General features: G+C 46.0%; 2 protein-coding genes across 4 annotated transcripts; both read left to right on the top strand.

Annotated features, from left to right (window-relative positions):
- Positions 1-696: 696 nt before the first annotated feature.
- Positions 697-18549, top strand: LOC105698826. 2 transcript variants are annotated; one of them, XR_001103958.1, is made up of 6 exons: positions 697-805; positions 12478-12803; positions 12874-13076; positions 14840-15153; positions 15648-16032; positions 18501-18549. XR_001103958.1 is itself a non-coding variant. In XM_012423417.1 (5 exons), exons 2-5 carry the CDS (start codon positions 12479-12481, stop codon positions 15775-15777), a joined length of 972 nt encoding a protein of 323 aa, XP_012278840.1. In that variant the 5' UTR covers positions 697-805; position 12478; the 3' UTR covers positions 15778-16124. The 2 variants fall into 2 exon arrangements, 1 of the variants encoding a protein (XP_012278840.1); XM_012423417.1 differs by lacking the exon at positions 18501-18549 and having other exon boundaries at positions 15648-16124.
- A 59-nt stretch (positions 18550-18608) lies between these two features.
- Positions 18609-21873, top strand: LOC105697400 (zinc finger protein 341). 2 transcript variants are annotated; one of them, XM_012420680.2, is made up of 9 exons: positions 18612-18923; positions 19055-19129; positions 19274-19541; positions 19624-19897; positions 20015-20209; positions 20288-20851; positions 20929-21198; positions 21261-21464; positions 21558-21873. In XM_012420680.2, the coding sequence occupies exons 1-8, from the start codon at positions 18893-18895 to the stop codon at positions 21399-21401; spliced, it is 1818 nt and encodes a 605-aa protein (XP_012276103.1). In that variant the 5' UTR covers positions 18612-18892; the 3' UTR covers positions 21402-21464; positions 21558-21873. The 2 variants fall into 2 exon arrangements, with proteins under 2 accessions (XP_023289179.1, XP_012276103.1); XM_023433411.1 differs by having other exon boundaries at positions 18609-18923; positions 19624-20209.
- The last annotated feature ends 815 nt before the right edge of the window (positions 21874-22688 follow it).

Raw genomic sequence — 22688 nt, 5'->3', positions numbered from 1 at the left:
GGAGGGAGAAATGTCTCGAAACGCAAGCACGTCTGAGCCAGGAGCCGCGCAAGCTCGGCGACGTGCTTGCGAGGCACGATTCGCTTTGAGGCCTTTCGAGTGCGCTCACCGGTCCTGACGTTAACAATATTAATTAATGCGTCCCGCAAAGGTGAGCTACGACGTCTCGAGGGCGCCGCGATTTCCCTGGATCGCGGAACTCGGAAGTCTCGCCATGTCTGAATCGTCGAAAAAAAATGTTATAAAATTATATTTTTAATAACAGGAGTGGGGTATCGTTCGCTTTCCCGGTTTTTCCTTTCTCGATTAATTTCCCGGTATTCTCCGGTTTCGGGACGTGGATCCGGGTATTCCGGAACTCGGGGCTTCGGAAGCCGTTGATCAGTTCTCTGGGAAGTCGGAGGTTGGATTTCTCGCGCGTTTCCCTCCGACTCTTTACCTGTCTTACCAGGGCGTTCGTCGTCTCTCTCCATCTTCTTCGTCGGCTGCCGGGCTCCTTTTCCGTCTCTCTCGCTCCCGCGGGTGCCGCCTCGCTCCGTCTCTCTCGCTCCTCCGCCCGCTTCCCCCACCACCGGCCTCGCCACTTCGGCGGCCTTATCATCCCTGCGCATGCGCGACGCCCGGCTCGCGCCCGCATTGGTTCGGCGGAGTTCGGTTCGGGCTCACGTGTCGCCGCGAGCTCAGTCGCCGCCCGCATCCCGAAGGAGCAACGCTGGGATACCTGTGAGGGAGGAGGAAGGGGTCGACCCGAGGACTGCTTTCACCCTCGATGAGTATCCGGCACGTGGCCTAGTCCCTTCTCAAGGTACCACCTTTGCATCCCCTTTCTTCGGGCTTACGACGCATCTCGTCTCTTCGTTCGACACTCGGAAACTCGGGCGGTGATTGGCCGCGCGTATCTCCGACGACGCGGCCAGAACTATCGCGCGTCGCTTTCATTGAGCTTGCGAGCCGGTCGATAAGTAACCACCCCCTGGTGAATGAAAAGCTCTCGTGCACCCGGCGACGTTACTCCCCCGGTTTTCGACAGTCGAATGGAGTTAGGTTAGGTTTATGCGAGGCTGATTAATAATTCTAAGGGAAAACTCGGCCCGACAACCTGGGACATTTCGTTCCGGTAATTATGAAATCCGGAATACTGAAATTCTGGTCAGTCCGATAAGACGTGGAAAATTCAATGAAATTATATATATATATATATATATATGTGTAAAATATGGATATGTCATAAATGATCGTCACTGTCCCAGAATTTCTGCACGCAGCGGAAACATTCGAGTGGGATAAGGGGTGAGGATGGCAGACAGGGGGAAGGGATTAAAAGGGTTAGAGGGCGATGGCAAGTGGGAAGAGGGAGAAGTGCAGGGGAGAGAAAAAAAAGAAGAAATGGGGATAAAATGTCTCGGTTGGGAAATATTGAAGCCGCGTTCCGTTCCCCGTCGCGGTGTGTTGTGAATGCGAAACGACGTGGAATTTTAATTAACGCTCTCTGTCAAGAATAGACACGGCCTCTCTCTTCTTCCCTGGGGAAAAAAAAAGAAAAGAAAAAACAGTCTCCCCCTAATTACTGATTCGGGAAACACATGCACGAATGCACCCTGCACTCGTGCACATGCACCCCTCGAGAGGACCGGAAGAGTCGGATATCGAAAACTCGAAGGGCCATTATCGCCACTTATTAATATGTTAATAAACTTTGTGCACTTGGTTTTATATCCACGAAACGTGGTGATATATTTTTTATTAACATATTTCAGAGGACAGTGCGCGCACTTGTTCTTACACCTCGGTGTACTTGTCATTGCATCATGAGTTACGAGGATGGAGACTTCGGGTTTTAATTTTCTTTTTTTTCCTTTTCATGTTTTAATAAGATTCATGGAGTAGACTCGAATTAATTGAGATGTCGGCGTAATGTCGACTGCGAGTACGTGGAAGCTCAGTTTTTTTTTTTTCCCCCTAGCCTAATTCCCGCGAAGATCCTGATTGCAATTAGCAGAGCTTTGGTGGAGCCAATTAGGAGCTGCCGAAAAGCTGGGGCATCGATTTTTAATCAACCTACCTTTTTACTCGGAAATCAGTGAAATACGAATCGGCGAGCGTTACACTCATTATGGGTGGTCGAAGCTCCGAAAGCTTTCGGGGTAAATTCCGGTCGTCTCGTACCTTCATCCGTATGCGTTTAGTCGATTGCACGCTGAATTGTTTATTGAGCCGTCTTTAGTGCAAATGGGATGTAAACCGTCTTCCGGGTCGACGAACTCTCGAGGCCCAAGTCGCGATGCACGGTGCACGCGAGCTCGTCCCACTGGTGGAGTGCAAGCTCCCGTGTCAAAGCCTTGCACTCGTGCGTTGCACTCCGGCTAGGTGGGTGACAAAGCTTGCGCTGCACTAATTGCCGGCTCAAAAGTAATTACCAGTTTCGCCGAGGCACTCCCGAGTGCTGTAATGCTGGTTTTCTGCAGCTTGAGATTACGGAGAGTGAGAGAGAGGCTAGAAGATACCGCGCCAAGATTTCGGACCTACTTGAAATTTCATTTACCAATTAGGGATTCCGACAGCGCCTTAAATTATTTACCACGACTAAATCGTCATTTTATCTGAACGTATCAATTTTTTCCAAGTCAATCCTGGGGCTGGTTGGCGGTCAAAAAAATTCGAATATGTAATTTCCCTCGTGGAAAAAAAAAAAATAGAACAAATAAACGAAAAGTGATCCTAGACGTCGTTTCGCTCGATTTCATCTCGCGAATGAAATATGCACCAGGGAAACGAAAGGACCCGGAAATTGTGGCGGGGGGGGAGGATACGTTTTTTACAGGGGACATATAAAATCTCTCCGTGTTGTTTCTCCCCTCGGCGTGAATAAAAAATCCGCTAAACGTCCCGCGCCAAAAATAGGGAAATAAAGGGGGCAGGAAAAATAAAGAGATCCTCTGTACAGTTCCCCTCCCACCGTGTGAATAAAAAATACACTAAACGCCCGGGGCGCATAACGCGGTTTGGCTCGACCCGGACGGGTACACCCGAGTACGCCCGAGTATGCCCGAACGCTCCCGACTACCCTCATCCCCAATCGCGACGGGCACTTGAGCCCGTTAACAAACATCACCGCAATCCAAACAGTGTACACGGAGAGGTCGACTCGACCGGTCCGGCTGCGATTGGAGGGGCCGGTGCATCGTCGGGGTGCAATTGCCATTAATTATATTTATAATTAATTCGCGGACCTCCTCCACGGGCGGCTCCAGGGTGGATTTCTCGTCGGGTTTGTTTGTCGGCATGGAGCTCAGTGACCCGCTACTGACCTAGTTTGCCCCCGGCCCCCCACCTCGTGACCTCCGACCCGGTTCAGACCCAATTCCGGGTTTCCCTCCCCTTTTCCTCCTCCCGCCCCAGATATCCCACCCCCTCCCCCCTCGCGGACCGATCCTCCACCGATTCCTTTACTCGTTGATACGTGCTGAATTTTCGGGTTAACCTTCGGATTTTGAGGTAGTTGAGGCTGATGGGAGGGGGGAAATCGGATATCCGGGAAAAATGGACCATGCAGTTGCATGCATGTGCAGTTATGCCGAGTCGCGGAGGAGGGGTTGGATCGTCGAGTCGAGAGTAATTAGCCTCGTTAGAGGCATTGTATCTTGAACCGGAGGAGGGTGGCTGTGCATTTTTTAAAATCTAGTTTCGCTTGGGATTTTTTGCCCGACCAGCACTTTCTTTTGTCCTTCGACGGTCGATGCACCGGGGTGCATCGGATCCTTTGCAGAATTTCTCCCGGGGGCGGGATATCATCCCTGCGCGAAGTGCAAGAGAAAACCAATTACCGCTCAAAATTGACTTTCCAAAAAAAAAAAGGGAATAATCGTCCTTTTCCTGCCCCGCAGTTCGGCGAACCGCCGAATGCAATTCCGGCATTGGCGAAATGCATAACGGGTCAGCCTGGTGCACAAATTCGATCGGGTCATTAAACCCCCCGACAATGGCGACGAGGGGGGGGAGACGGAGAGGGTTCAATCGCGATTGGTCAAATCGAGAGCCGCCTCGAAGCCGATATTCGATATCGGCGGAGTCGACGACTTCGCCTCATTGGCGAGGCTCGAGACTCGATGAAATGCCGAGACGACGACTTCCGGAAAACCCCGGGAAGGCGGAAGTGCGGAATCGACTCTGTCCTCTTTCGCTCTCCCCCCCCTGAGTCTCGTTCAGGCCTTTTGTCTACCTTCGAAAGCCGCTTGGCAAACGTTCATTTACTGCGGCTTCCCCGATTCCTGCTCTTTCGGGATTTCGGGCTGGACCCGCCCCTCGAGTTCCTGGCTGCAGCTGCAACTGCACCAGGAAACGGAAATCCGTTTCGCAAAGCTCACCGTCAGCGAGACGACGTGATTTTATGCCCGTTACTGGCGAACGGCAACTTTCCCTCTAGTGTAACATTTCTTCCCACAGATGATAGAATTATGCTTCTGATGCATCGGACGGAATTATTAAATTATTAAATTATTAAATTATTATATAAAAAAAAATATGGAATGACGCTTCTAAGTTTCATACATCTTTAGTGCACAAAGTCGTACCGAGTGCGGCATAAAAAAGAGCATTAAATGAGGTTGGTTTCAATCAATGCTCGTTGTTTGTGTATATTTGTCGATAGAGGAAAAGTGACCGCCGACGTGGCGGAAAATCGGAGGGGGCGAAGAGGCGGGAAAAACGGTTCTCGCAGAAACGGAGACCGCGTAAAAAGCCGGAATAATTGAGTTCCCTAACAAACTCGAATGGCCGGCGACAAAAAGGAGGGTGCACAGAGCGCATTCATTTCCTTCGGGAAATAAAGCCCGTCCGTTTCGACTCGATCGATCTCTCTCTCTCTCGGCCCTCGTTTTTCTTCTTTTCCCGCGATTTTTTACTCCGTTTTTTTTTTTCCCCCTCCTCGGTCAGGATATCGCAAGGAACTAATCCTGAGAGTCCCGACGAGGAGGTATCAAATGGCCGCTTTCGGGAAGTTAAAAGGAATCGGGAACTCTGACTTCCTGGGCCACTCGATCCAGGAAGGAAACTTCAACTTATTAGGTCCTGGAAGTTCGGAAAGTCCCTTTGACTTCTCTGGCTCTGAACTGATAGCGCCGATATTTGCATGGAGGAGAGTTCCGAAATGACGTTTTCTCAGAATGAGGATTTTCGGATCTTGTAAGGGTGGAATTAATTCCTGCCGAATTAAATTATATTCCTGGCGGAAGGAATTAATTCCTGGCGTAAGGAATTAATTTCTGCGGAATTTTTCTTCCCGTTTAGTTTAATTCTCATTCGCATCCTTAACTCGGTGTCCTGGCGTGGCATATCTCGCAGGAAATTCTCCTTAATTGACCCCAAAAGTCGGAGCGAATTTCCGGAGATCCTTATCCTTCCTTACCCGGCAAGGACTCCCGCGAAGGAACTTCGGAAATTCTCGGCAGGATCTCAAGAGCGAGAATTTGCGTGGAAATAACTTCACACCTCGTCGCCCGCCAAATGAGGTCCTTTCGGTCTCCTCCTCCTTAAGGAACTAATAGATTTATGCAGATCGTCCTCTTGGAGATTTTCCAGAAAACTCCTCGGTGTCGGAAACTAGATCCCTCGCATAATTACACCTGCAGGATCGGTCGTTTAATCCTGATTGCGAGTCAGACGAGAGCTAATGAAGCCGGAGTTCCTTGAGGTCCTTTTCCTGATCCTCCTCCGTCCATGAAACCCCATTTAAAATCCTTTCGATTTAGAAGTACCCCAATTTGATCCTTGCATTAAATAAAAGGAGAAGCCAAACAATCATAAATAATTTCTTTAATCGACAATTTGTTTTTTGACGGATCGGTACATCGCGTCCTGGAAATCTGGGCGATTAAATCCTCGGATGAGAAATATCGGTAACACTTAGGGACAGTCCTTGTTAGACGCGACAGCAGGCTGGGTGCATTTAATTTGTCAGGTGCACCCTGGTGCCAAAACTGCCGTCCGGGAAATGGAGCGCCGAGGTGAAGAGGTCGATCGACTGGGATGCGACCTCGATTCGAGGGAGTTGGATTACCCGAATCCCGGGTACGGTCAGGACCTCTTTTTATCATCCAATATTCTTAATCCCGGCTTATCCCTTTTGATTAGCCGCACCGATCTCCGAGACTCTCCTTGCCGGCATATTTTCTCTGTCCGTCTCTCTTGAACAATTTTTTTATTAGATACATATTTCTGACCTATACCAGATAGTAGATTAAACCCGACCATTAATAAATAAATCATATCGTCGACTTTATCAAGGATATGGTGGCGACCAGAGATTAATCCATCAAAGGCACGGAGAAAATGGGCATAATTAATTAGGGATTTATTCAGGTATTAATTATTAATACGGGAATTGCGGTCATATGAGGTAATCGAGCGGGCTTTTTTTACTCCTGTGTTATGGGGCGGCATGCCTCAAAGGTCCTCGAGTGACAGATTCCTGCAAACAAACGTCCCGGATCGTTTAATCGTCCTTGCAAACGCTTGCAACCGGCGACTGCATCCGAGGAGCCGAGTGCATCAAATGCAGCCCAGCTTTGCTCGCGCGAAAGTAATTTGTCACTCGCAGGCCGATTGTGGGGCTATAACAGAAGTTGCGATACGCCATTCGAGTAATCGATTCGTAGTTATCCTCTGCTATTTAGACACGCCCACGGGCTCGTAATGTACATTAAACGTGATCGCACTTGAGCGTTTTCCGATACTTCCTCTCTCGGACATTCTCTCATTCAAATGTTCGGAAAACGTGACAAACTTTTTTACCAACGATTCGCGTGCCATTTTGAGATACATCGAAGACATTCTTCATTGAGGAGTAAATAAAAAGGTCTCCTACAGAAGGAAGGAAAAATGGAAAAATCTTGAGGGTGGCAATTTTTTTTTCAACTCGTGCAAAAATTATGGTATTCCGAAATGTCATTATTTTTACCCTGTTCCCTGCATCCAGAATATTTTCGGTATGCACCGCAACTAGTGCATCGAAGAAATTCTTCATTGAGCAGGAAATAAAAAAGGCCTCCTCATGCGAGAGAAAAGAAAAATGGAAAAATCTTGAGGGTGGCAATTTTTTTTTTAAAGTCGTGAAAAAATCACGGCATTCCGAAATGTCTGCCAACTGGTGTACCATGGACATAGCTGGGAATCCTCGTATCACATGAATTTTCTGCAAAGGGGGAGTCCGGATATCCTGGGATGTTCGTCAGAGGCGCCTCGTGAAACTATTTTAGCGGCGCCTACGTCCACGAGAAGTAAATTATGGAAATTCTGGATTCGCGAAATGCCGGGCCTCTCTCTCCTCTCTTCTTCCGCGAGCTCTTTTAATTATCTTGGAATTGCTCCCGCCTCTGTTTGCGATATTAATAAATGGCACTCGGGCGTCCCGTCGGTCCGACTTTCTACGCATCGTCGACGGAAATGGCCCGCGAATCTCGTTTGCAGAGCCGGATTCGCTAATCCGAGCAAAGTAATCCAATTATCATCGTAATCGCGTCCAACAAATTCCCGCGATGCTCGATGCGCTAGTTTCGAGCGGAAGGAACCTTTTTTTCCGATGCATCGAGAAGTTCCTTTGCGCGGTGGACAATAAAAGTCTCCTTATCGAAGAGAATAGATAAAAATGATCGAACGTATGAGTTTGTATAATTTCCACGGTATAAAACCCTTCCCTCGGAGTATCGGCAAGTTTTGGCCGGAAAAGAGGTCCTCGGCTTTAAAGGGGAGCCACTTTCGACCCAGTTCGTCGCTTCTTCGAGTCGACGAATTGGGTCGATGCCTCGAGAGGGGTCTCAAGGGAGAACCAGAAGACGCGCAAAAGGGAGCTCGTAAATCATCCTCGACATATTCGAATTATCGATACCCTCGAGGAGGTGGGAAAAAGATTACGGATAATTTAAGATCGCCGGGGGAAAAACTCGAAGTTAGGAAAACCCACCCTAACCGAAAGTCCCCCTATCCTTTCCCCCAAATGACCCCGTATTAAAGAAAAGGTACCTAAAGAAAAATGAGACCTGAGAAACTCAGCCAAAAGACGCATCATGATAACGTGATAACAAATCAGGGCGCGGGTATCCCAAGTATGGATAACGAGTGTGGGGTAAAAAATATCAATATACCAAAAATAAAATCGCCCGATTCCTTGAGAATTATCATGCCGAAAGGGATTTACATAAAATGAAAGCGTGGAAAATTTAGAATAATTCATTTTAAATACGCGAATTAGGAAGAATAATCGCGAACCGAGTCGCAGATACTGGAGGATATATCGTGGAAAAATGATAAGGAACCCTTTGAGCCTGGAAGAGGAGAAGATAGGAAGGAGGAGTCGGGAATAGGTGCATGCCCGTGGGATCGGCGTTCGAGGGGTCGAAGAGGGGCGAAGAGGGAGGGCAAAAGGTGACCCAGTTGCAGGGGTGGGTCGGGGGTGGACGATGCCCCGGTGTCACTGGTTCGAGGCCCGGTATGACCCGGTTTTCCGGCTGGTCTTTGCCCTCCTCCCGACCCACCCTCGGTGACACACGGGGCCGGTAATGGCAGAGCCCTGCGATACCTACCCCTCTAGGAGCTAATAAGCCCTCCCCTGATTCCACCCCTCTCGGGGTTTCTAATAAAATATGCCATGCATTATGCAACGGCCCCGGGAATCCGCACCTAGGAGGGGGAGCTTTCGTTTAAATTCGGCCCCCGGCCCTTTCGATTGAGCTTTTCGGTGCCGCCGAGAGGGGCGCTAATTTCCGAAGCGGCTGGCTAACGTCACGGAGAGGGCGGGGGTTCGCGCTTTTTACTGGGACCATTACGGAGCGAGGGGGCTAATTTGATGCATTGGCTCTCGGTTTTTGATGTCTCAGTTTCCAGGCTCGGGTTTTCCTTACCCCGAGGAGAGCTTTCCAAGGGCCGGGAGAATTAAATCGAGCCCGAGAGACCGGCGTGGCACGAGACGCGGATAAAGAGCCTTAACCTATCAAACGCGCGACAGCCGGAAAAAGCAGCCGGGGGATTCAATTCGGGCACAGTTTATGCAATTCCCATTAATCAAAAGGACCCCTGCGATTTATCGGGAAACGCGGAATATGCATCGCCGCGGTCGTAAAGTGGAACTCGGCCCGCTTCCCGGGACGCGAGCTTGTTATCCCGAGTGCAAAACGCGAGCTGGATTGCAAAAACGATGGGCGGGAACAAATACCAGCCGAAACTCTGATCCCGGGCCAAATGGACCGACTCTCGGGGTCTGTAATTGCCTGGGATTAAACCCGATTGGAAAACGACGCGTTTTCGGGCGTCTTTTCTTACCCTCGGAAGAGACAAGATGGCGGGCGGCCTATCACGTGACCTAAACGCTCTTAGTAGCCAAAGGGTTAAGGGAATACGAAAGTGCCATCTGAACAATGTCGAGACGATTCGGTACACCCAATTCGGAGGGGAAAAAAAAAGCTTCGTAAACGATCGACCTCGTAAACTCCTCGGATGGCACTTTCGTATCGCCTTGATAACGAAAATCGTAACCTCGCGGAAGCGTTCCTCCGAACGGAATACAGGATCACTTTTTACGCGACGAGTCGCTGCCTCGTCAGGATTTAATTGCGGTAGCTGGCGGCAATTAATTCAAAGGGAAATCCGGAGCGAGGCAACAAAGAGAGGAAGCTTTCGAGATATCCCGAGTGGGCCGACAAAGGCGAGAGAAGTCTCTCCTCTATTCACGTCGGTGTTACCGGGCGATAACGATAAATACCGACCTAGCCTTTGTTGTCACGATAGATAAAGGTGGCGCAGGAGTGGCGACCTGGACTCGAAATTCCGCCTCCTCAAAGGACCTCCGAAGAAGAGGATACGCGATTCTTCCATCGTTTTTTTTTCCAATTTTTTTTCTCCCTCGCTAGATTTAACAATCCTTGACGACGAGACGCGTCCCGATCATAAGGACCGCGTCCTGACTCCTTCGACAAAAGGATCGGAATCCTTCCTCGGGATGCTCTCTGAGATGCTAATTCCACTTTTTTCCGGCTGGTCCTCGGAAAAGAGATCGGGAAACTTTTTAACTTCTCGCTGGGGTAGGGGGGCGCCGAAATTAAAATCTTAAAATCCCGGAGGGGTGGAGGAGGTCCTTTCGTCCTTTATTCCTTTATTCCTCCCCATTATCTTCGCCCGCTGGAGCGCGGCGGCCATTTAACCGAGAGCTGGGAGGGTAAAGTTTCTTATCGATGCATTCGTAATCCCAATTTTCACGTCGAGGACGAAATTGCGATTTCAGGACTCGGGGAAAGCCTTTCGGCATATCCTCGGGATTAATAGTCTCGTCCTATCTGGAATATAAAAATCGTTGAATAACGCCGCTTCCCTTTGTGAGAAGGGAGGATCGCTAAAAAAGGACCCTTAAGTTGGAAGCCGTTCTCGGGGACGGTGCTTGAGACATTGTCAAAGGACCTTCCGGATAAGATGGAGGAAATGTAATTCCCCAAAATTTCTTCCCCGATCCCGAGCGCGTTTATCGATTTAGTTATAATAAATACATGTCGCGTAGACGTCCGATAACTTTGTGCTAAAAGAAACAAATACGACTCCACCTCAAATTGATGAAATCCAGGGAAATTTCAGAGATTAGAATTCCAGCGCCATTTTGGATTTTTTTTTTTTTTTTGTGAGAAGGTTCTTGGTTGCCTTCAAAGATATCATTTTTTATTTTCAAGCCGACCGACACGAGTCACTTATCCTTTGCGCGAATGGGAGGGAGGAAAATCGATGTCGTAATTCCCGCCGAGCGGGAAACCGACGCGGAATTTCGGAGTCAATGTCGAAGAGGACGCCGAAGAAGTTATACTCGCAGAAGCGAGTCGAGGAGAACACCCTCGCTCATTTAGCAACGGGGCACGTAATTCAATTTCCATGTCGCGTTTCCCCCCCTAGCCTTGGGGCGTGAGGAAAATGCCGGCGCTTTTCCGACCTCGTCCTCTTCTGGAGGTCCCCGGAGTCCCTCCTCGAGGTGGGAAATTCTCGGCGGAAACCCTCGACGGGGACGAAACCGCGAAACGTCCGGGGCGCGCCTCCCTTGTGGGACTTCCGTTTTCCCCGGGGAAAATTTCCTCGATATTCCGCGGATTTCCGGAAGACGCCGTGAACCTCTACCTTCGTCCTACCCTTAAACCAGTTACAAGGAAATTGAACGTCCAGGGTGGGGAAAGGGAACCGCCGGATAGCCCTCGCACTTTGCGGCGAGTAAAAAAGTTATCGCCCCTCGTTATCCCGGACAAACGTCGTTAGGTTTATTCTCCGGTACATTAATTTCTCCCCCCTCCAGCCCCCTCCCTTAACTTCGTTTCCCTCTCGTTCCTTTTATTTCGAGTCTTCGCGTTAATCCTTTGATTTCCCCCAACGCTACGAGATGAACTCATTCGCCCTCCGAAGAGAACGTTTAATTAAAGTCCGCGACTTTACGACCTACCTATCCTAAAGTTGCTTTATTTATTATTCCCTCCCTTCGGAGAATTTTTCTTTACCAGGGAATTTCTTCATCAGACGATCACGCGTCTAAGTAAAATCCCTTGGTACGTAATTTTACGGGTATTATTATTATTCTTTTTTTTTTGGCGATTACATCCCCAAGTAAAATTACCTGACAAGTGACCAGGGCACCGGATTATTAATTAAAACGAGATTATTTTCGTCGGAGAAATTAAATTCATGAATTGTATATTGTAGATTTATTATAGATTTTTGGGAAGGTGTGAAATATTTTCTCGGACTTTTTTTGTGGGGGGTAAATTTGGGAAAGGGTGATATAAATTTGGTGGGTCATCGAGGTTGATATCACGGGTGGCGTAATCTTCGATATAACGAAGCTTCGTATCATATTGCTTATACGTTCAACCCCTTCCTCCCTATGCAGATATTATATCTCTCTGGCTCTCTAAAGTCTCGGGGCAGATTCAATTACGCGTCCCGGGGCAACTAACGGGAATCGAGGCGCAATATCCATTTTATCGTTGCGAAATGGCTCCCACTAAGAGCCATTATAATGTCATTATTATTAGAATCCAACGTGGCCGTGTATCGACGTCTGCCCATGGAAAATGGCCCTAACCGAGTAATACGTCATTACTTAATTTCATACAGCAGTCGTAAAAATTCCCTGGTGTTACGAAAGTATATATGCAAAAATGGCGAAAGGTTGATTTACGCCATTTTTAGAATCCAACGTGGAAAATGGTCTTGACTTAATAAAACGGTATTATTCATCTTCAAATCATTTTATCCGGATAGTCGTAATGAAAATCGCTGGATTGAATAATTTCTATAATTAAAAGTTGGTTTGTCTCGTTGAGACCCTTTAAACGTGGCATATGTCAAATCACTAGATTTTCCGAGCATACTATTTATTGGATGATTGGTTTTCTTTATAGACTCGAATTTAATTAAATATTCATTAATTAAATATTCTCGCTTTTTTTTTTTTCATTCCAGAATGCCTAACGAAGCTAGGCCGGTGTGCGAGTGCGCGCAGGTGCCCCAAAAGTCTTGCATCGGGATGAACATCCCGAGCAAGAGCATGGCGACTCCGAAGAACTCGAGGGGTTCAAAGACCGAGAGGGCCCCGAAAAAATTATCCGAGGACTCCGTCAGGATCCCGAAGCCTAGGCCACCGGAAACCGGAAGCAGCACTTCCGTGGCGGAACAGAGACGGCCGGGGAAAAACGGAAGCAAACAAGAGAAGCGCTTGAACGCCTCGAGGAGGACTCGAAGCGCCGACAGGACGGACTCGCATTACACCTCTCATTACACGTACATTGGTAATTCCCATTTTTTTTTTATAGTTCAATCATAAATAGGAACATTTTGGGAAATGACAATACCTTGCAGACTCCGGCTCGAGCATACTCGGAGGCAACATTCGAGAAGACACGATAACGGAAGCGATCTACACGACTATTCAGGACTCGCCGAACAGGAACGTTAATGGCACTACCGGAAGTCAAGTCAATGGACACAGCCGGTCACAGCCGGTACACGCTATTCCTTCGATGACTTCGCCACCACCTACCTACGATGTTGCTATGTGGCAGGTAAGAGAAAATTATTCATTTAGGCGCAGTGGAAAAATCTCTGTGGCTCTTCGACGCGTCTCGGAAGATTTTCAAGATGGCGCCCGGGAAGGATAGATGTCGAGTAAAGATTTCTTAGCGAGGGATCGAATACTAATTCCAGCACTATCTAATGATACATTTGCCTTGTAAATAGTGATGGAAAGTGAAGATACATTTTTTGTTACCTTTAACATATGCATACGTCGAAAAGCGATTCGGCTCCCGAAGAGCCGCGACTTCCTCGACTTTGCTGTTTTCCAAAGAGTGGCCGCGGTTCATCATTCTGTCAGAAAGACAAGCCCTCGATAAATCTGGGGATCTCGAAGTTCTGTTTACAACAATTTCCCTCGGCCAGGCGAAATCGCGATATCCCAGAGACGTTTCGGAATATACGGACGCTCTCGCGATATATGATAAGACGTAAGTCGATATCTCTGTCCAAATCGAGATGGAGTAGTTCGATCTTATTTCCTCGGCATGCACGATGGGATTTAAAGGTTTAAGGAATTTTTCACATTTTTAACTTGATCCATCCCGGACGGAGCATTGACGTCCTAGAATGCCCGAAAGGATTCTACGACGCTATCGCCAACGTTTTACAGGAAATGATTATAAATTGAATCTGGCCCACTTTCCATTTAGGGAGACCTTCTCCTCGGTGACTCAATTTCCACCTTGAGAAAAGGAAAATTTATGTTTAATTTCGCGTCAAATTAGACGTGCCATAGCGGGGGCCTGGAGGACGCCCAGGGCGTATTTTATGAACCCTTTTAGTGGCTCTTTCCATTCATGAAGAGCTTCGCTTAATTTGAATAACGGCCGGTTTGAAATTTTCCCTGCGCCGCGGGAATTTTCACGAGCCTTTGATTCATGGTCTCTGTTATGTGAGTTAAGTTTTTAACCTGGCTCGATGAAGGGAAGGACCTGGGAAAAAAGGGATACTCCCCAGGACAATGCCGAGGTGGGGTCTTCCTCGAGGGGTTACTTCAGGGACGTGATTAATCTCTCATGCCTTCGACGTCAACTCCCGAAAGTTTCCCCCGATCGATACCCTTAATACAGTTTAATACAGCTTAATACGCCCTCGCAGGAAATTTCCAAACGCATCCTAACGTCAATGTCATCCGAAATTCGGGGAATTTAATTTCCACCCTTTGAGCCGGGAGATAGAAAATCCGCGCTCGGTAAACGCGCCTCAAATCTGTACATATGCATAGCGGCACTTTGTACCACCTGTATGCAAATTCGGCGGCCCGATAATTGAATATGCATTACACGTATGTACATGCAAATACTCGAATATCGGTCAGGTTTAATCTAACGCGTTAATGAAAATATCGAATAGATTTATTACAAGGCATAATTGAATCGCCAGTCTCGAGGGCCCCACGTCGATTAATCTACCGAATTAATGGTGTAATCGATCCTTGCAATTTGTAAGAACCCGACGACAAGTCGAATAATTAAACACCGCCGATATATTCCTTAACCCTATGGCTCCTAAGAGCGCCTAAAGGCGCCCGACGTTTGGTCCAGTATTGCCTGCCCGGTCAGAGGAATTTCGCCCATATGTCGAAATGGCTCCGCGTTGAAAGGGTTAAAGAAGAACAAGGAAAGAGCAAATGGGACTGCAAAATCGGGAAATTATTTACCGGTAGGGTCGTAATCTTCGCTGGGAACCTGAAAATCGTTAGATAATCGGTTAAAGGCCTCTTTGGGACTAATTCTCACCTGGGGATCAGTTTTCGATGTTGCAGTCGGGTTTACCGCCGTCCTACGAGGAATATCTCTGCCACAAGTATGCGGCGATCTCGCGATCGCACACACCTCCACCTCCGTGGTCAGACTCGACGAGCAACATCCACCAGGTGCGAAGAGACCTCCTGGCCAGCCAGCCGGAGCTGCGAGAGTACCTGAACCAGCTGGCCCTGGCCCACAACGTCGACCAGGGGGCACATCATCAGCAACTCCTGAGGGACTCTACTTCCAGCAACCAGCAGCCCCCCAGGAAGCAGCAACCCGCCAGGATCCAGCGAACCCGGCCCATGCCCCCCAGGTGAGCCCCTGTCAATTAATTCATCCCCTCAATGATACAGGTGATAAAAATATTTCCTTACATCGGAAATATTGTTTATAAGCGCGGGAAAAAACGACATTTGAATTTTTCAACATATTTCTATATACTTAAGATTTCTAATTAAATTAAATTACCATTTTTACGGGGCGCTCTTTAATGGGAATGCACGAGAGGGGGCGATTAATTGTTTAAAAACATTTTTCCACATGAAATTCCTTTGGCGATAATTGAGAAATTTCAAATGTGGAGCCTTGTTGGGATGTGCTAAAAGCGGAGGGGATCTGTTTGGCGTTTGTCTTGACAAAAGTGCAAGAGGAGGACCAACTTCGATTTCGAACGGCGGACGCGAGTCGCTTTCCGATGGAGCTTGAATTTTGCTGATGCGACAATCGACTCGCGGCCTTATTTTATTACTTTCGAACTTTCGAGGGGATGGTAGAGGAAGGCATTACCGCAGGTAATTTACTTTTCAGGTCGCAGAGCGAAAGTCGTGCCCAGCAACAGCGAATCGCGACCATGTACGAGGACGGAGCCTTCTGCATGGAGACCACGGCCATACAATCGGCGTTTGATAACGGCGTGGCCTTTTGCAGTGTCATGTAAACCCCCCTGAAGTTCCACCCCGACTACCAGACTCCGATTTGTCAATGAAGAATTTTGTCAGGATGTAACAAAACGCGGGAGTCTCTAGTCGATGTCAAAAGTCGAGAATAAGTCTAAGTACACGATCTATGAGGAGGATGATCTCGTGGATCTCCGTAGCCTCGACGGGGCGAGGATTTTCGTTTCTTCGTTTCCTTCCTGGCTGGCCCAGGACCTCTCGTTTCCGGTCTGGACGCACTTCCGGTACAGCGCCTGGTAATTAATTATTATCTCTCGGTAATCGACGCACCTTTTACGCGAGACATCACGGTGATAAAGATTACTGTGTCTATTGTAAACTCTTTCTTTTTTTTAATTATCATGTTAGATCGAAGTCGAGATATCGCGACCGCTATTTATTTATATTATATTAATCGCAGTTTAATCGGCAAAGCCCGTTGGTGTTCTTTCCGAAGGTGAAAGAGAAAAGCACAATTTCTTAAGAATTATTAATGGTCCCCTGGAGATCTTGTTGGAAACCACTGGTAACTGCTATTGTTTATCGATTTACGTCGATATTCCCATGGGACCGTTAATACCTTCCTCGTGGCGACCTTCGATTACGCAACTTGTCGAGTAAAAAGACCCTCCTCCCTGTCACGTAACTTCAATGTCGGTTTCGAAGGTTTCTCGGGGGGTGAGATCTGAAACGCGCATCATTCAAAATGGCGACTACTTTTTCAACCTTAGACGTACCTCGACCTTCGCTCGGATAGCGATAACTCAAATTACGGATCGAGGCGCACTGATAAAAATGCCCGTGTAAATTGACATACATAGATAATTGGCAATGAATTGCAGTAAAATTACATTGTCTCTGCAATATTACATTTTCCTTTTTTCCCTCACAGGTGAAACTTGAGTTACGGGGTGTGTGGAAAGATGTATGCAAATTTCAATACATTTTTATCAGTGCGCAGCCAAGGTAAACCTAACGATACTATGAACGTATATCGTCGTACCGTACTTTATTCAACCGTATTACATACATATATATATTTGATATATACATGCATATATGCGTACAAATGTATGGTATTAAGTAAATAGCGGCGCTCAACGGCGTTAGGTCGCCCTGCCGGAATAGAAGAGGCTAATCGACCTAGACTGTCCTAATTGCATAAGAGAAAGCATTACAAGTAGATCCAATAATGTCGATGTTTAACACACGATGTCGTCTAGCATAGTGTTATCGTCGCGGGAACTGGACACACGATTAGAAAATGCATAAATTGCAAAAATTGCAAAAATTGCAAATTTGCAAATGCAAAAGCAGTCATCGAGAAGTTATCGATAGGCTGATAGATATTTCACGTCTAAGCGCACATAATGAAAAAAGAAAAAAAAAAGAAAGTCGCGGATACACTTCGACGGGGTGTAAAGGGTCACCGAAAAGCGGAAAGTAAAATAACAGTGCGGTAAAAGGAGTTAGGAGAGAGAAAAAAAAAAAAGATATGCAGCGCGCGACTTTGTGAAGGGAAATTGAAAACTCGTGGAACAGTCAGGACTGCCAAGAGCGAGAAACTTCTAAAAAAATTTGTCGAGAGGGCCAGGTCTTCACCTGATGATGATAAACGAAGACGACGATTGTTAACGCTTAGCGAAGTAAAGGGGAAAAAAAAAAAGAAAAAAAAGGGAGATAATTAAATGAGGCGCTGTCTTCGTTAATTGTTACTTGGCTCGACGTTCTCCAGTTTTCAGAAGGTCGAGTCGTTCGGGCTCGTCACGGAGATATATTTCGTAACACTGAAGAAACTGATGTTAATCGTGTAATAATAATTAACTCGACGAGAGGTACTAAGTGGGATATATTAACGTTAAGGTGTAACGCGAGTTTCGTTAATCTGCTGTCCTCGAGGATCATTGGGAACTTTTTTTAGACTCGTCCCCCGACTCTGTTGTGTAAATTCGTAAATGAGTCTTAGAAGAGCGATCGTCGCGAGAAAAAAAGCGGTAATCGATTAACAATAGCAAACTGGTCTGACTGTTTTTTCTTTTTTTTTTTTTCCCCGATAAGTCCCTGAGAAATATTTTACGTGCATTCTGAGAGGGAGAGTGTGCGAGAGAACGAGTGCGAGAGAGAGAGAGAAATAAATATATAATCGACATATCTCGAAGTCGATAATTCATGTATGTGTAAATGTCAATTTGTTAAGCGGTAACCGATAGAGTAAATGCGGGAGAAAGGCGCGATGTACTCGAAATGTGAAGTTTGCGCGAAAAAGCGTTAAAGTGAACAACGCCCGGGAATTAATTACTTAATATCGAACAAGCGCTTCGACTCGAAATTGAACCGAGAGGTCTAATAGAAAATATGAGATATTTCATGGATTCGTATTTTTGCAAACTCGCATCAAAGTTGCAGAAATAATCAATTGGAATGATTCTCGGGAGACCGAAAAATATGCCAACGACGTCGATGGGTAAAGGGCACTTTAATTACGCCGGATGCCAAATTTATTATCGATGACATTGTCAGGTTATTAAGTAATGCTATATAAACATATTGTACTGTACTGTATGTTGTGTATATTATAAATGTTTAGAGGACCAAGAAATATAATCTATCGCTACGGGAAAGTCTTTACGTGCCATTACCAGCCCCAGAACTAAATTAACAAAGTATTCTATTTATCAAAGTAGGGGTTAGATAAGATAATATTAATAATTTTTGTTTTCTTTAGGAAGTCCATTCTACCCCTTGGGCGATTGAAATTCCGCGCTGCTCCCGCCGCTAGTACGCTGCGCGTATGCAGAGGGCAGTAGGTTCGTGAGGAAACCATTGATGAATGTGTACGTTAGTCGTCCGCATCCTTCATTGGGGGCAGCACAGGACATGATCGCGTAACCCTGCCCGTGAGCAATCTCCCAACTCATCTCTGTCTTCCGTCTGTTTTCTTTTACCGTTCTTGACATTCGTTAATCATGTCGGCAGTATGCTGGTGAATTGTTTCTTCCGTTCGAAACATCGTCGGTTAATAAATGAGGATATTTTAGAAGCATTTTATCGTGATCGAGTCGCGAACGGTATTTGTCTTCTCCTCGAGCAAAATGTTAGGTTAAGTCATCGGTCACTATGGCTCAGTATATGTTCGATTCTCTAACAGGTGAGTGTTGCAACACTTGAGGTTAATTACTCGCGCACTATTGCTGGCTGGCTTGATTTTCTTGAATTTGAATTGTAATTACGGAGCGTTTATATTCGCAAGAAATATGTAGAGTGCTTATTGTTATCTAGGAGTCTCGCTCTACAGTCCTATGGTGCAGTCTCTGTTGGAATCTCAAACTCTGATCACGGAAGTGGAACAGTCTGGTAAAATATCTTTTGTTATCAAGAAATTTCTCTGGATCCCATTTTTATACGTTTTACCATTACGTTGATTATTACTGGTCGTTATAAGTTGAAGAATTAATGTGTAGACAGTGACGGAGTAATGTTTGTAATTCTTTTGTTTAGCCATTGACCAGGAAGAAGATGATTTGTTTCAATGTGGCAAGTGCAAGTGTCAATTCACATCTCTACATATGTTTGTACTACACAAACGGGAACACCTAAAAGTATTGGAACAGACCGTCGATCTCAGGCAGTATTTGGTCAGTGATGAAAGTCCGACAACCCAGAACTCTGACCAAAATATAACACAATATGATCCCCAACAGCCGTTTGATCCAGGGGATCCTACCGGAGGATCGATCATAGTCGAAGAAACGGACATGTTGTTCAAGTTTGTTACGATCATTTTATGTAAAAATGCCATTTTTATATATACATTGCCTTAGATCTAATTTAAACACTTCTTCTTTTAGTATGGACCAAGAAAGTGCTAACTATTTAACTCCTGAGTCAGGGTTTAACGTACCTATCATTTTAAACACAGAAAATTTAGAACCCTTTGCAAATTCCACTATGAAAATGGACAACGATCTGTCCGATGGAAAAACTGATTATGATCCAAATTTACAAAATGAAGTCTCTCAGGAGAAATCAGTAACTAGTACACCCCCCAGTACTGACTTGCAAGACGATGCCTGCAATACCAGTGACCAAGAAAGTAGTTTGAATCAAACTCAAAATTTAAAGGTGATTCGACATTTTCAACTCTTTTACATTTTACATCCATACCTGTGTTATTTAAAATTCTTTTTAAGACCATTTTTTAATACTTCCTGTAACGCTAACCTTCATTCCTTGATTCAGTACAAGTGCAGCTACTGCAAGAAGCAGTTTTCAAAAAAGTTTTACTGGCAGCAGCACGAACGCTCGCATACCGGAGAGAAGCCGTATCAGTGTGTGGTGTGCGGTCGAGCGTTCGCCCAAAAGTCCAACGTGAAAAAGCACATGTCTTCGCACAAAGTTTGGCCCGGGACTTCCATCCACACGCTGCCCCCCGAGGTACCTCTGTCCGAGCTTTTCGAAGAAGATACACCAATAGCTCCTTCCTCCTAATTGTGGATATTCCACCCTCCGCAGGCACCACCCGATGGTAGCATAGATCGCACATACCACTGCCAGTTCTGTAAGGAGATCTTCGATTCGTACAAGGCTCTCAAGGGCCACCTGATAGTCTCTCACCTGACCCTGAAAGTGTATAAGTGCGTGCAAACCAGTTGTAGCATGATGTTCTCCGAGTTGGACGACTTTCTTGAGCACACCCGCAGTCATAAGCGATCCGAGTACCGCTGTCATGTTTGCGGTCAAGTTTTTGACACCCTCTCAGACCTCGGTCTCCACCAGTACACCCACTCTGTCCAAAAGCAGAAAACTACGGAGAAGTATTACTGCTGCTCGGTCTGCAAGTCGTCTTTTTCTAACCTCGAAGCTCTTCAGCATCACGTCGACACGACCACTCACGATTACACGTGCACTCACTGTGGCAAAAGTTTCCTCATCGAGAGGTTCTTGCGAAGGCATTTAAAAACTCACGTTTCCTTAGCTCGCTTTGCTTGCGAAGATTGTGGGAAAGCCTTCAAGACGGAACAGTATCTGGCCAATCACAAGCTGATACACAGCGAAGAGACACCGTTTACATGCCCAGTACGTTATCGATAAGTGTGTGAAAAAAGGAATTCTTTATAAATTAATCGGTGCCTTAATCTGTGAATTTTGTGCAGAGTTGTCCGGCAAGATTCAAGAGGAAAGATCGTCTTGGGCGACACATGTTGATCCATGACTTGACGAAGAGGCTGAAATGTCCTTTCAGAGGATATTTAGGATGCATGAGTGAATTCTCGAGGCCGGACAAGTTGAAACGACATCTCCTCACGCATAGTAACATTAAACGTTTTAGTTGTGGCCATTGTAACAGGAACTTTCATCGTGCCCAGGCTCTGAAACATCACGAGATCAATAAGCACAGCGTCAAGTGCGAGATTTGTTCACATGTACGTCTAATCACGATCAATAAGTGTTTCGGTGCGGGACAATTGATGAGATTGATTTTCAGGCTTTCAAAACTAAGGAACAGCTGATCACTCACAACTGCGATCAGGTTGAAACGAAAAAGCACACGAGCTCTCAACTGCCCAGGAAAGCTTCGGGTACATTTAAGCCAAAAAGGCCAGCACCAAAAAGGCAGATAACATAAGAAATGATTATCAGTGATAAGGAGAAATCCCAGAAATTAAAATACAACAAACTGCCTCGGACGGTAAACATTAATGTATCTGTATAAGACAAATCTTCCACCGTGAACTAGTTAAACATCAGTTACTTAGTATCTTACTAATTCCAATTTTTCCAGATCATGTCCGATGTACCGAGAGCTAATACTTCCATACGGAGATAAGTTACTTCACCTGGTAAACGACCTTACGATTCAAGCTATCACGAATTCGATACAACGCACCTGCGAATAGAACGTCTATGAGCATATATTTTTATCAAACGATACTTAATTTATACGTAGATTATACTTTAAGTAGGCTGAGGAAACGCGAGTGCAAGAATCGCATTATATTATATATATTAACGTACGATATATACATATACCTGTGTAGCTTACACATCTGTGATAATTGTATTATAAAATCGACGTAACTTATACGTATTTAACATATCGCCGGTATGGTTTTTAATATCCTTCGAGTAGCTTATTTTTTCATATACGAATTTTCGTTTAATTTCCTAGATTCGAGGGTTGATCAATCGTGCACTTTAATCTTACGCCAGCTTGTGAGAAAGTTTCCGATGAGGCTGTATAAAAGGAAGCTGTTATCAGGACCACATCCGGCTTTTCTGCAACGGGCTTCACTCGCCAGTTCAAAGTAGCTTCGCTTGGACGTATGAAATCCCATAAAACGTATTATTTCTTAACACGAAAAAGTGAGAAGTATTTCTTGAATTCTTCCGAGTGATAGTTTACCATATCCGCGATAATTAGCGAGATAATGCGCTCTTACGAAATTTCAAATCGAGTGAAAGGCGAGATTGTAGAGCGAGACCTTTCCTTCAGGAATTGTGTTTTCACCTTGCTCGTTTTCCTTCTAATCTGCACATTTTTTATCATGTCGACCTGGTTGTGGAAAACCGGAGAGCTGTCTTGCCAGCGGAGATACAAGGCTCAGGTGAAGATTGTTAATAAATAATTTATAAGCCGATGTTACGAGGGCTCTAATATCAACGAAACGTGCGAAACTCTATTCTACTTTCGTTTCAAGCAGCCGAAGACTGGGGAATTTTTAAATACGGATAAATTGGAAGGAAATGCCGAGGATGTTCGGTCCACGTCAGAAGATTACATCTCGAGTACCGTGACGGATGAAAATTCCACATTAAATCTAACCGATGTAGCAATTACGGAATTTACAACAGACCCCGTAATGTCTAAATCTACGATTACACTTAGCGAAGACGATTCATTGCGCCTCGAAAA

The sequence above is a fragment of the Orussus abietinus genome, unplaced genomic scaffold (assembly GCF_000612105.2).
Source record: "Orussus abietinus isolate OABI.00-Male unplaced genomic scaffold, Oabi_2.0 scaffold13, whole genome shotgun sequence".
Lineage (NCBI taxonomy): Eukaryota > Metazoa > Arthropoda > Insecta > Hymenoptera > Orussidae > Orussus > Orussus abietinus.
Note: the sequence above shows the minus strand (reverse complement) of the source record. Positions and strands in the feature narration are given on the sequence as shown.

Excerpts from the sequence above, each read along its gene's own strand:
- LOC105698826 (XM_012423417.1), top strand. The coding sequence starts at position 12,479 with ATGCCTAACGAAGCTAGGCCGGTGTGCGAGTGCGCGCAGGTGCCCCAA. Across the intron at positions 12,804-12,873 it reads CTCTCATTACACGTACATTG|ACTCCGGCTCGAGCATACTC; the intron begins GTAATTCCCATT and ends AATACCTTGCAG. Across the intron at positions 13,077-14,839 it reads ACGATGTTGCTATGTGGCAG|TTTTCGATGTTGCAGTCGGG; the intron begins GTAAGAGAAAAT and ends CCTGGGGATCAG.
- LOC105697400 (XM_023433411.1), top strand. The coding sequence starts at position 18,893 with ATGGCTCAGTATATGTTCGATTCTCTAACAG. Across the intron at positions 19,130-19,273 it reads CACGGAAGTGGAACAGTCTG|CCATTGACCAGGAAGAAGAT; the intron begins GTAAAATATCTT and ends TCTTTTGTTTAG. Across the intron at positions 21,199-21,260 it reads AGTGCGAGATTTGTTCACAT|GCTTTCAAAACTAAGGAACA; the intron begins GTACGTCTAATC and ends ATTGATTTTCAG.